The 14,377-nt window shown below is 44.3% G+C and overlaps 1 protein-coding gene across 5 annotated transcripts; it reads right to left on the bottom strand.

Moving 5' to 3' along the window:
- Nucleotides 1-2,498: 2,498 nt before the first annotated feature.
- On the bottom strand, nucleotides 2,499-13,740 carry LOC116942695 (XK-related protein 9-like). 5 transcript variants are annotated; one of them, XM_076067311.1, is made up of 6 exons: nucleotides 13,523-13,650; nucleotides 12,987-13,091; nucleotides 12,608-12,827; nucleotides 8,957-9,335; nucleotides 7,357-7,559; nucleotides 2,499-4,334 (listed from the first exon to the last, which is right to left on the bottom strand). In XM_076067311.1, the coding sequence occupies exons 4-6, from the start codon at nucleotides 9,307-9,309 to the stop codon at nucleotides 3,502-3,504; spliced, it is 1,389 nt and encodes a 462-aa protein (XP_075923426.1). In that variant the 5' UTR covers nucleotides 9,310-9,335; nucleotides 12,608-12,827; nucleotides 12,987-13,091; nucleotides 13,523-13,650; the 3' UTR covers nucleotides 2,499-3,501. The 5 variants fall into 5 exon arrangements, with proteins under 5 accessions (XP_075923426.1, XP_032810834.1, XP_032810835.1 ...); XM_032954943.2 differs by lacking the exons at nucleotides 12,987-13,091; nucleotides 13,523-13,650 and adding an exon at nucleotides 13,657-13,740; XM_032954944.2 differs by lacking the exon at nucleotides 12,987-13,091 and having other exon boundaries at nucleotides 13,566-13,661.
- Between the last annotated feature and the right edge of the window lie 637 nt (nucleotides 13,741-14,377).

The raw sequence follows: 14,377 nt of genomic DNA on the forward strand, positions 1-14,377 counted from the left end.
GTATATTTTAAGATGCCAGGTAAGAAGGTGGTACACAAACAGTGGGTTCATGAACCCGTCTGTGCGGAGCTTTAAGCGTTTCCCCTCGTATGCGCGACTGGTTTCTTCTCACAAGCGAATGCTTGTCATGTCACAAAGCACCTCCGATTAGCACACTTGGCTACGCTCGGTGTGAAACAAGGTCAACACGCATACATACTAAACTCACACAGTCCTGTACTCGTTGAATGAGTGTATAAAGCACGTGTGACGTTATGACCTCTTTGCCATAATCTAACGCCGCGTTGTGGTGAGCCATGGGATGGGTGACCCTTCGAACTAATGTCAGTTCCAAATTATATATTTAGTTAGACCGGGATTTGTAGAGTTGGTGGGGGGTGGGTCACTGAATTCGGTCCGCTGGTTGGAATACGAGCTCTCTGGACTCGACGTGAACGCTGAATCTATGAACCGAACGGGGATTTGGGTCTGAACACAGCATCTATAATTATTATTGTTTCACTGCTCTGAGTGTTATTTTGGCTGTCACCGTAAAGCCAACCGCACCCCGACTATCCCCAACTCCCCACCAACTCCCCACCGCTACTCAGCTCAATCGTGTCCTCAGGGGCGGGGTCTAAGCAGAATAGAGGTGGGGCCTTAAATAAGAGGGCGGGGGCCTAAAAAAGGAAAGGCGCAGTAAGAGGAAGGAGGCGGAGCCTACGGAAGTGGTGGGGTGTGTTTAATTTAAGGCAGTGGTTCTTAACTCTTACTGTAGCCTTGGTTCTCAATCGTAAAAAAAAATCATGTTAATAAATACATAGGTGCTTTATTTGTGTTTTAGACCATTTACCTTAGAAAAAAATCTGGAATGTCTCATACCCCGAGGGAGTACGTGCACCCCAGGTTAGGAACGACCGATTTAAGGTAATAAACGAATACAATTTTGATTTAAAGCTTTCGTGACTGCAGTGATTCATATTCTTGGTTCTTTCGGTAAAGTCACGTAGAAGGGAAACAATAAAATAATAAAAATAGAAAACAATAAAATTCTCACGTTTCGACTGCAACACAAGCAATCATCATCAGGTGTGAAAAACACAGCAAGAAATTTAGAAAAAAGTGGCGTTTTTTTAACGTTAGCACCACGGAGAGCGATTTGACAGTTTGTTCAGATGGACGAGTCAATCTATGTTCAGAAAAGAGGAGGGGGGAGACGAAAATAATGGATGTGGTCTGAAAGCCACCTTAAGCGTGATCAATCAATCAAGACCCGAAATGGTTTATCAAGTCCTTCCAATGATTGCTAAGCCAGAATCCATCTTCTCGGTTGAAATTGTCTCTGTGTTTGTATATGTGGATAGCCTCATGAACGAATCTCTCATGGTAGCCAGATGGCTTGCAAAGAACCTCTGTCTTGGAGAAGTCAATGTCATGTGAGCCTACTGAATTATAAGAGTGATCTGCCACGGCCGAGGTGTTATTATTTTATTGTTTCCCTTCTACGTGACTTTACCGAAAGAACCAAGAATATAAATAAACGAATAGTTAAATAACTGCAGCAGGCAACATACTCAAGAGTCCTGCAGATGCGAACGCAGACCAACCAGTTGTATATAACACGTGCACTGAAAAACCTATTTGGGAAGACCTTGTTTTTTAAGACTCATTTGCAAAATGGTCCTGCTTTGGTATGTCTTGGCTTCATTGTACTTTTGTTGTTTTCTGTGGGTGGTCACTGGCATAGCCCAGGAAAAGAAACAAGACATCCTGCATATAAGGAGATTCCATTCAAACGTTTCGATATAATGTTGATTTGAAGTTTTTGTGACTTCAGGAATCCATACCCTCTGATTCTTTCGGTAAAGTCACGTAGGTAGAAAAAAATATTTTTTTAAAAACACGACGTTTCGGTCGCAACACAAACGCCGTCATCAGATGATCCCAAAGCAGGACCATTTTGAAAATGAGTCTTAAAAAACAAGGTCTTCACAAATCGGTTTTTTAGTGCACGTGTTATATACAACTGGTTGGTCTGCGTTCGTGTGTTGCGACCGAAACGTCGTGTTCTTTTATTATTTTTTCTACCTACGTGACTTTACCGAAAGAAGCAGAGAGTACGTTTCGATATAGTTTACGCCTACTTGCAGCGCTGCTTCTTAGAGGCACCTCTGAATGGGCCACAAACCCCACCAATAAGTATGGAATTCAGATGAACTCTTATAATAAGTGTTGTTAGAGCACTGGGTTCAAGAGTGGTAATTACAATACACGAAAATTTATGTTATTTCAATTCTGTATAATACTGCAATTATTGAACGGAGTGGAGCCACGGCACAGTGGCTTGTGCACGATGTGCTACAATTCAGGTGACCTGAGTTTAATACCTGGTCGTGGCTAGCATTGGTTGGCCAGTGATATCTGAACTGGTCCTTGAGTTTCCACACGACCACAACCCTCCAGCAACCCTCACTGACCAGCATGGTGAGGTATGCCCGAACGACCTCCAAACAAAGGGGTTTGTGAAAGCCTTTTATTTTTTTCTTATCAAACAAACAGTAGAACAAGGTTAAGCGCTTAAGTTTACGAGAAAAAAAGTGTGAACGTCGAATGAGCAAATACAAAAATACTAAATTCCCTTTTCCCTCCACAAGTTTGAAATGTCTTCTTACAATCAAGCGTTTTTAAATCTAATGAATGATTTAATGACGCTGCTTCGTTTGCAGCGGTGCACAAGCACCACGATAAAACCTCAACACATTTGTCAATAACACTGCCTTTTCCTTTCAAGGTAGTGTTGCGGACTCATGTATTGAGTTGTTTTTAAATATAATACTCGGTATCAACAGGAGCCTACATGAACGTGTTACTCGTGTCGATTATAATCGACCCCAGGTCTGATGAAAGTAAAGATAAGCCATTGCCAATTGCAAAATTGCATTGCAGCCATGTAACCTCGAATAATCTGCTATACAATAGAAAAATATTTATCGCCGATGATAGTAACGTCAATTTCGCTCGCGTGTCTAATCGCAAATGGGATAAATTGTTAATTGCCAAGACATTGCTTAGTCACTGGTCACATTCATTGCACACAGCTACTAATTGAAAAAGTGTAATCTGAAAAAAGGCAGGACTTTTTAGTAGTTACAGAGCATTGACTGTAGACCAGAGCATGTAGCAAATTTCACAACACCTTAGCGATATTAAATTGCATACTGTAATGGTAATAAAATAATCACTTGTTCTAGTTACTGTGTCCACGTTATTGTATTTTACACACTATAGTGTAAGCACTTTCAGGACAAGGAAATGCACTGAGTAGCTGCAACTGCATACGGGCGATGAAATAATAATTGGTTCGAATTTCTGCATCCGCGTCATTGCAATTTACACATAGTGCAAGCAATTTCAGGGCTAGGGAATGCACTGCGTAGCTGCTTTTAATGAGAGACGCAGAGTTGAGTTCCCAGCATCGTTATATCATCAACTACGTCTTCAGCTTCATCACCATGGAGTTCACTACAGCTGTATATAGTTCCCTATTCTGGAAGTGGATCGTGACCGGACAGTGTTTGTACCTTGTGGCTGAACACCTTCCACTCGCGTCTCGCTAGTTTGTAATTCACTACCGCTGTGTCCATTTGTTGGGGGCCGGGGCGATGGCGAGTTAGTTCCATTGGGGGTGTCAGTTGCTCCAGGGCAACAGCCCATGTCGACCTCGTCGTACGCCACCGCGCAGCTGACGGAACTGTTTTTGGAGCTCCCTGACACGCTGACCTTGCCGTACTTTCCCCTTGTGGGATGCAGGCAGACGTAGTACAAACACGTTAAGCCAATACCGAGTACAAAACCCACAAGGATGAGAATAACTATAGCTAGCATCCAGATTTCAGTGGTCAGCAGTGTGCTAAAGTGGCGACATGTCGTCTCACCTACAGCTACAAAAATCTCTAAACACGTGAATGAGTAGTAGCAAATCACGTTCCTCTGAGTGGCATCTTTCCTTACGTTGAAGAAGGAAAAGATGAGAATGAAGCCGACAGTGCAGCGGTAGACAAACTCTTGGAAGCAAGTGTCCATGAATTCAGTCTTGTGAAAATAAACCGTCAGGGTCATCAAAACCCAAATGAGCACCCCAACAGGAACCACGTAATACCAGGGCCACAGCAGGGTGAGGAGGCAGAGTGTGAGCAATTGGGACAAAAGCAAAGAGTACTTAGACGATAAGAAGACAAAAAAGGCTGAGCTCAACAGTTTCAGCTTTTCCTTGTGCTCGAGAGAATTCCGCATGGTGATGTGGTAGTCCAACATGGTCCAGACAATGGTTATTGAAGACGCCACTATAGTCATACCTGAAGAACGACACACGCACGTAGAGGGTTATTTTGTTCATACATATAAGCCAGCATGCCTTAGCCCATATCTCCCAGAATGCACCCAGTATCATCAAAGCTCAGAAGCTAAGCGGTGTTTCGTTACTCATGACACTTGCTTACTCAGAAAAGCTCCGTGACTGTTACAGGAGGGACTTGCAAAGTTTTCACAGCATGGGACAATGATCGCCACGTAAAGTCAAAGTGAGTACCGCAATTTAAATTATTCTCATTTGGGACCGTGACGCAGGCACGCAACGGCCTACTCTTTCAAATGACATCACAGGATCTGTAACGTCCACTATATGTTCATGGTTGATAGATCCCGCAGTCTTACCCAGGGCATCCACTGGAATCGAACCGTGAACCTCGCAACAAAGCGGTGAATGCGCCACCGCTAGGCCACGTCAATGCCCAGGGCCCATCCTAGATCACGCTTGGATGGGGCGACGACCATGCGTGAAACTGGTGCCATTGGCAGCGTGGCTAAGTTGCTCCTCCGATTAGCGCGGTTGGTTACGTACGGTGACGAAAGACGTTCAACATACATACATTAATGTCCTATGTTTATATCCAACCACACCTCCGTTTACCACGGTTGCCTATGTATGGTGCGAAAAAAGTTCCACATACAGGACATACATGTTGCACTGTATAATTCAAGTATTTTTTTAATCAGTCTTTACAAAACACATTATTATGGATTTAATGCATTCAGTTCACCATGCTTGCTGAACTTCCAATTCGATTCTCTGCTCGAAAAAATGCTGTTTATATTATGAGACCTCCTTTGCCAGTAACAAGCTATAGTAATAGGTTTTTACCCTTTTAGCTGGCACAAAAACTGACACCTTTATACAAGGGATCATGTTTGCAAAAACCACAACACAAGCAGTCAAAATGCAAACAAAAAGAAACAACTCATAATGATATGCACTGTCCTTGAATTTGATTGGTCCACACCCGAGACAGCTTTTCTTAGAGCCTAGTCTCCACTGGTGTCAGTTTTTTTGTGCCAGCTAAAAGGGTAAAAACCTATTACTATATCTTGTTACTGGCAAAGGAGGTCTCATAATGTAAAGGCTTACCCCGAGCTCTAAATACTCTGATCGTGCGCTGTTTTTGAGTGTCATCTGGTCCAACACCAGTGGAGACTGGGCTCTAAGAAAAGCCGTCTCGGGTGTGGACCAATCAAATTCAAGGACAGTGCATATCATTATCAGAGTTGTCTCTTTTTGTTTGCATTTTTGACTGCTTGTGTTGTGGTTATTGCAAACATGATCCCTTGTATAAAGGTGTCAGTTTTTGTGCCAGCTAAAAGGGTTAAAAAACCTATTACTAAATGCTGTTTATGTTCGTGGAAAGGGTTTGGAATAGGATTAGACATACATAATTCATATCCCCTTTAAAAACATCCATCACACTCAACATTAGGAATACCTCTGGTGTATGATCAGCTGTTTATGCTATGCTCGGATAATTTGTGAAGGGCAGTTGAAGCAGAGCTACATATGCCATTGTCATAATACTGCAGCCCGATGTCTAAACAATAAAGGTATCCTATGACATTGTTGTTCACCCCGAGTTATAAATGCGCTGATACGTGTGGCATTGCCTTTATGCTGTTCGCCTTTTGGCGATCTCTGGTCTGACACTGGTGAGACTAGGCCATGAAGGAAGCTGGCGCTGGTGTCGGCCAATCAGTTTCAAAGACAATGCGTATATTATCGGAGAATGTTTGTTTGCATGTTCACCACAAGCACGTTGTGTGGTTCATGCGGTGACTTGATTGCTAGCGAAAGGTTTTCTATTTGGTGTTTGAACATCTCAACACACCTGTTGTGTTGCCAGAAATGGCGAAACCTATTCTGAATAAAATTGTAATTCAACAATATGAATGTTACATGTCTACGCACCATACAAGTTCCAATTTAACGTGCACAAGTGATGTGAGTGCTAGATGCACATCATTTTTTTGGGAAGTTACATATGGTACGTTTTTTTTCTGTCCAAATAGCACACCCGTGCAGACATGCTGGCGAGTTCGTTGAGAATGCATATTGATCAACCGGTATTTCAAGTGTCACGTGACGTTTCTGTCATGTTATTTTGGTAGAAAAAGTTTTTTTTAAAAACATCCCTGTTGTACAACAAAAAAACACGTAACTTTTTTTTTATAAACTATCAGTCAAAATTTCTGAGATGCATTTCGTGAAGAGAGCAGATGTAGCTGTATGGGAATGGCAGAAAACGCTACACGGCAGCAAATAGTTTTCAGGTCATGAGCCGTCCGAAGCATTACTGTGCACGCAAGTCCGCTCCACGAACGCGATCTAATCCCAGGCGAGGGCCAGGAGAGAGGATTTCACCACAGCGCCGTGACATCAAAACGTGGATTTCGCAAATGTGATTATGTGGCTGCGGTGGAAACCTTTTCTGGGAGGTTAATGCAGGTGCAGTGGCGTAGTGGTGAGCGCACTGTACAACGGGCCAAGTGGCATCTGAACCGCTCATGGCCCTTGAACCCACAACGTCACCAACCGGCACTCACCAGTGTGATCACGTATGGTCAAACAAGCGGTTGACCAATGCCAAAATGTTGTGAAGAGGCCTTCATCCAGCAGTGGATTGACTAAGGGCTTTAAAAAAGAACGTGTATTTTTGTATGGAGTAGTTTCTGCTTCCTTGGGAGAGTGAACGTGGTAGAACGTACCAGGAATAGCACAGAATTCACCGTCATGCTCACTACATACACAATAGAATGTCCACGCCCTCAGGAGCGGAATTCATGATTCCATCAGTGGAATGGCAGATCATGAATAGCGGGAAAACTCTGCCACTCTGTGACCTGCCCCAAGCCCTGCCCCTAGCCCTCCCTACTTCTGCCCAATGCGCCTTGCTCGCCCAGGCAATGGCAGCGTTTAGCACACGACGCAGAGCACACTTATGGCCGCGAGACATTTCACGGACCCCGTTCACGACTGTTTCGCGGGAGACTCACACTGGATGGAGTTGGGCTGACGTGTCAGCAGCACGATGTGGACCTGCAGGAGGAGCTGGGGAGTGCTCTCCAGCATGGTCTCGAACAAGCGCAGCATGGTCAGGTCAGCCTGGTGGTTGCACCAGCGTGTCAGCAGATCCCAGGTTCCGTCAGCTGCGTGCTTCCGATATGCCTTGATGCCCAGATAGATGAGGCACAAGGCCCTGCAACACAAGCAATCCTGCTGTGTCTGGTATTCTTTACTACAAATGCGTCGTTAAACCCGCCACCACCCGACGCAGCCAATTAGTAAGGTTTGTCATGTAAACAAAACTTGTCAATTCGTTACTAGTTCAACTGACCGGTGTGTTGGAGAGTAAACCCAGAAAAACCTCTATTATGGATAATATTGCTTGCGAAAGCCTACGTGTTAAAACTGGTTTGCTTGGCCTGCACAGATGTAACCTTTTAGCGTGCACCACGCTCCAGGTAAGCTGCATACTGGGTGGTTTTTTTTACAATGCATAAAAATGTATACATGATATTTACATTGAATGGTCAAATAATAAGCGCACGACAGAAAACGAGCGACGTATGGCATGGTGAAGGATTGGTCACGTGCTCCCAGGGGGGCCGTGAGAGGGCATTCGATAAAGTGTGAACTTTTTATTTCTTTTGGAATATAAATACTGTCATATTTTTTTTACTGAAAAGTGCAGAATTGTTACCTTGAGAGGAAAAAAAATCAGTTATGGCATCATCACAAGCACTGAGTTGTGTGTTAATTTTGTTCAATAAATTAGTGCAGAAAATATTCATGAAAGTATTTTTTTTATATTTTATTTAACAATGACGAAAATTACCAAGCGTGAAAATCACTAAGACTACTCGCCAAAGACCTCAGCATCGCCATGATGAGACAAAATCAATAAGTCTCAATGAAAACGCAGACTAAGATCATTTAGTAACGTTACTAGAGACTAGATATTAAAAGAGGTGAATGATTATTACCCGTAATAGACGTTTTTGGGTTAGATTGCATACATATATAAATGCGTCGTTAAAACCCGCCACCACCCGACACAGCCAACTAGTAAGGGTTGTCACGTAAATAGAACGTGCCAGTCCGTCACTAGTACAGCACACCGGTGTGATGGAGAGCCAAGCCACAACATTTACAAACTGAGTATGACGTTTCGCTAGTTATTACAACTAGCCAGATTGGTGGAGAAGTCTAACTGTTCCGTTCCTTATATAGAGGCGTAGATGTGTTGACCACGCAGCTGCGCTCTTGCACAATGTGGGGGGGGGGGAGGGGGGGGCGGATTGCTTGCGAAAGCCTACGTGTTAAACTGATTATTAGCCGACTTGATATTGGGTGGGGACAGGGAATATGCACTCCTCTCACCGACATTTAATAACTGAGAGTGGACTAAATTCTCCACTTCTTTAGTCGACTTAACTAAGGAGAAAGACTTGAACTGAAGTTCCGCAGGTCGTTGACGACTTGTAGGAAGGCTGTGGTTAAAAAAAAAAGATGCTGACTAAATGAACACCATTGTTGTCGGGCCATGGAATATCATAGCAACAGCGGTGTGCCTGCGTGTAACAACCTCCGTACCTCATGAACAAGCCCATCTGCAACACGTGTACAACGGAGAGAATCCACTTATTCCCGGTGACACAACGGAAGGCAGGCACCTCCTCACACATCTGCTGCCACCACGTGGTCATGTACTTCTTGTCGCTCACAAACCACGCGTAGCTGTAGAACTGGACGACGACACTAGGAAGGATGATCAAGGAGATTGTGAGGCCGAAATTCAGTTCCTCCCCTTGGTGCAGGTAATTCCGGGCCAAAAGCAAGTCCATGCAGATATCAAAAACGAGCATTCCGAGTGATACCACCGTGGTGGCTAACTCCACTACAAATTTCCAGCGCGTCCATTGCACATTCCTGGGCTCCTGATCCATGCTGCACCTCCACGTGGCTGGGGTGGCTGGGGTGAGAGAGAGGGGGCGGGAGCATTACAACATAGGCCTCACAGTGATAGTAAGGCAATGTACTTTGAATGTTTGTATACTGTCTAAATGCAACCGAATCATTATAATACACTGTACTGAGACAGTGGGAATATTTATTTTTATAAAGATGAGTGGTAGGAGCCTGGACTTGAACAGGAACAAGGAGTCAGCAGCACGGATGGTTGAAGGATGGAAGTTCCAGTTTATAGTCAGAGAGAGAAGGAGCGCTTTCCCACTGAGTAAAGGTCGACTGGATGGCTTCGTGGGAAAGCCTCGTGGTGCTCGAGCAGAGAGTGCATGGAGGGGAGTAGGTAGAGCGAGATGAGAAGGGGCGCTTACGTCTTGTTTCATTGTATGTAATGGCAGATATTAGGGATTAATAAAGTACAACCATAACCACAATCATATAAACGGAAATCTATTTTATAGCAAGAAATTGGGGGGGACATTTTGAGCATATTTGTATATTGGGGGGGGGGGGATGTGTCCCCCCCCCCCCCCAATATATTATAATTACGGCCTTGATTTGAACATACTTCACCATGCAGGTCACAGCGGGTTGGTGGATGAACCCGGGGGGGGGGGGGGGTCACAGGAGTGCAGTACAACAATAGATTGTGGTTGCACTAACACGTTAATAAACTTAGCTTCGCAGTAGCCTACAACAACCATCCAAGCACACTCAAGAACTCGCCATCAAGTGCTCTCAGCTGCATCCAATTGTTCAAATTGGTTCTATCTTGCCAGCAAGCATGTTGCCTCTTGACTGTCAGCTTCTCTGCTGTATTTGCAGTGTACTCACTCCCCCCCTACCCTCCCCCTCTCTGACTTATTTAACTGCCCAAATCCTGGTCTCTCTCCCACTTCAGTAAACATTTCCTTGCTGTGGTTGTCACACCTGATGATGATTGCTTGTGTTGCAATGGAAACGTCGTGATTTATTTCAAAAAAAATTTCCACCGACGTGACTTTACCGAAAGAAACAAAGAGTATATTCCCCCAGCTTTTTTGTACCGATGATTTGTTACAAGCGAAAACACGATATTATTCAGTCTTGATTTCTATTTACATGTCCAAGAAATGTAACATGCCTCTCTCTAATTATGCTAACTTTCTTGTTGTGTACACCCCGTCCGTAATAAATGTACGTTATACTGCATCTTGTCTGCCCATGCAATGTTTAACATCCATCTTAAAAAAAAAATCTGTTACTTAAATACAAATGTGGCTAAAATGACTTGTTGGCTTTTTGTTTAAAAGATCTCTTATAAGAAGAATCAAAATACAGCGTAGATTTTGACTGCATCATACCTGTCAACCCCTTATTAGTGTCCTACTTATTACAGACCAATTCAGACCTCATTGGTCACCCAGTGGCCTTTATAAATCTCAAAGTCCATCCTACGACGTCCCATCACAAGGGAGAAACACAAATAGAAAAAAAATATTGAGGGAAAAAAGTATTTGATCCCCTGCTGATTTTGTACGTTTGCCCACTGACAAAGAAATTATCAGTCTATAATTTTAATGGTAGGTTTATTTGAACAGTGAGAGACAGAATAACAACAAGAAAATACAGAAAAATGCATGTCAAAAATGTTAGAAATTGATTTGCATTTTAATGAGGGAAATAAGTATTTGACCCCCTCTCAATCAGAAAGATTTCTGGCTCCCAGGTGTCTTTTATACAAATAACGAGCTGAGATTAGGAGCACACTCTTAAAGGGAGTGCTTCTGTGGACAGGTGTCTTTTATACAGCTTGTTACCTGTATAAAAGACACCTGTCCACACAAGCAATCAATCAATCAGATTCCAAACTCTCCACCATGGCCAAGACCAAAGAGCTCTCCAAGGATGTCAGGGACAAGATTGTAGACCTACACAAGGCTGGAATGGGCTACAAGACCATTGCCAAGCAGCTTGGTGAAAAGGTGACAACAGTTGGTGCGATTATTCGCAAATGGAAGAAACACAAAAGAACTGTCAATCTCCCTCGGCCTGGGGCTCCATGCAAGATCTCACCTCGTGGAGTTGCAATGATCATGAGAACGGTGAGGAATCAGCCCAGAACTACACGGGAGGATCTTGTCAATTATCTCAAGGCAGCTGGGACCATAGTCACCAAGAAAACAATTGGTAACACACTACGCCGTGAAGGACTGAAATCCTGCAGTGCCCGCAAGGTCCCCCTGCTCAAGAAAGCACATATACATGCCCGTCTGAAGTTTGCCAATGAACATCTGAATGATTCAGAGGACAACTGGGTGAAAGTGTTGTGGTCAGATGAAACCAAAATGGAGCTCTTTGGCATCAACTCAACTCGCCGTGTTTGGAGGAGGAGGAATGCTGCCTATGACCCCAAGAACACCATCCCCACCGTCAAACATGGAGGTAGAAACATTATGCTTTGGGGGTGTTTTTCTGCTAAGGGGACAGGACAACTTCACCGCATCAAAGAGACTATGGACGGGGCCATGTACCGTCAAATCTTTGGTGAGAACCTCCTTCCCTCAACCAGGGCATTGAAAATGGGTCGTGGATGGGTATTCCAGCATGACAATGACCCAAAACACATGGCCAAGGCAACAAAAGAGTGGCTCAAGAAGAAGCACATTAAAGTCCTGGAGTGGCCTAGCCAGTCTCCAGACCTTAGTCCCATAGAAAATCTGTGGAGGGAGCTGAAGGTTCGAGTTTCCAAACGTCAGCCTCGTTACCTTAATGACTTGGAGAAGATCTGCAAAGAGGAGTGGGACAAAATCCCTCCTGAGATATGTGCAAACCTGGTGGCCAACTACAAGAAACGTCTGACCTCTGTGATTGCCAACAAGGGTTTTACCACCAAGTACTAAGTCATGTTTTGCAGAGGGGTCAAATACTTATTTCCCTCATTAAAATGCAAATCAATTTATAAAATTTCTAACATGCGTTTTTCTGGATTTCGTTGTTGTTATTCTGTCTCTCACTGTTCAAATAAACCTACGATTAAAATTATAGACTGATCATTTCCTTGTCAGTGGGCAAACGTACAAAATCAGCAGGGGATCAAATACTTTTTTTTTCCCCTCACTGTAGTTTTGCCCCGAATGTAAACGCCTGTACGCCGCATGGATCCGAACAACTCAAAATGTCCCCGTACAAGAAGACCACAGGATTCCACAAACCCTGCGGGTGAAACACGCGACGCAGAATGTGGCTACTCAAACGTGAGCCGAACAAAAGTTTTTAAACCCCTCCCTGCCTCCCTACCTTCTTTCTCTACGAGGTCTTTTTTGTTGTTGTTGTTGTTGAAACTCGCCTCGTCTTCAGAGACGTTCGGCGAGCACGCGATCTTGCACAAGCACGTTCACTTTCGTTGCGTCTCCCAAGTTCATGTGGACAGCGCCCAGCGCAGAGCCCACCCACCACAGTTGTCAGTGTCGCGTTGAGGACCATTCGTCGTTGTGTAGTTGTGTAGAAGAGCTCTCCGCTGTCGGTAAAACGGAACAGAGTTCAGCGCGTGTCACGCAATTGACGTTCTTCAAATTAATATCGTTTACACACAACACAAAGGGAAAGGCACCCCACACCCCCACCCACACCAGTATAGCCTGAACAGACTGTCGGGGCAAGTGCTGTTAGCGAGCACCTTATGAAGGCCGCCACGGCGTACGAGTGGGGTGGGTGGTCAGCACCAAGCCCGGCCGCCTTTGTCTCCCCCCGCACCAGGTGCTTATTTTGAGGCTGAGTCGACCTAGGGGAGGCCCAGGTACCGGTTAAGATAATCGTCACTGGGTGTTGGCCGTGAGCGGGAATGGAACCCGGGTCGCCGGGTTCGTAGCGCTCACCGCTACACTACCGCTCCCCCCCCCCATGTAGTGTACACGGACACACACATACACACACACGCACATACACACACATACACACACACACATACACACACATACACACACGCACATACACACACATACACACACACATACACACACACGCGCACATACACATACACACACACGCGCACATACACACACACGCGCACATACACACACGCACATACATACACACACGCGCACATACACACATACACGCGCACACACACACACGCGCACATACATACACACATACACACACACATACACACGTGCAAATGATGATGGCTGTTATAAAACAAAATACTAATACCGTCTGCGAGTGTTAAAGCGAGCGACGGTCGCGGTTACTCAACCAGAGCAGAGGAAACCAGGAAGCACGGTGGTTTCGATTTGACACTCGTGTACAACACACGCAGCACTGTAAACCACTCATCACACGCTTACAAATTCAGCGTGCTGTTGCTGGTGTCGGCCCGCAGGGGTGAAAAGTCGCCCAAGCGAACACAACTCACAGAGCCGACAGATGTCGCTAGAGTCGTTTGGCAAAATAATAAGTAGTATTAATAAAAAAAGAACTTTTTTTTTAAATAAACACGCTTTAATGAAATGTACCGTAGTGGTAATGGCATAAACTCCACGACTCCAGGAAGTGGCCCCGAAGCTTGCCAAAACGTAAGGGGGCCCGTGGTCATTTACAGGCAACGTGAGTTGACCCTGCACAATTAGACCCAAGCCGAAACATAACAGAACTAATAATAATAATAGGGGTTTTCCCCTTTTTTCTGGCAACAAAACTGAAACCTTTTGGTGTGGACCAATCAGTTTCAAGGACAATTGCATATATTATCATAGTATGTTTTTTTTGTTTGCATTTTGACTGCAGGTGTTGTGATTAATGCAAACATGAATCCTTGTAAAAAAAGGTTTCAGTTTTGTTGCCAGAAAAAAGGGGAAAAACCCTATTATTATATTTTGGTACTGGCAAAGGAGGTCTAATGATGTAGATAACAAATAATGTTTTTTAAAATATATATATTTTTTCTTTTAACAAAAGGACATAAGTATACCAAGTTTGCAGTCGATACCACATTGGTAAGTGTGTTAAAATTGAGTTACAAGATTTGAGGATACAACCACAACAACGACAACAACAACAGAGTGAGTT

The sequence above is a fragment of the Petromyzon marinus genome, chromosome 15 (genome assembly GCF_048934315.1).
Source record: "Petromyzon marinus isolate PM22_M1 ecotype Great Lakes invasive population chromosome 15, UKy_Petmar_22M1.pri1.0, whole genome shotgun sequence".
Lineage (NCBI taxonomy): Eukaryota > Metazoa > Chordata > Hyperoartia > Petromyzontiformes > Petromyzontidae > Petromyzon > Petromyzon marinus.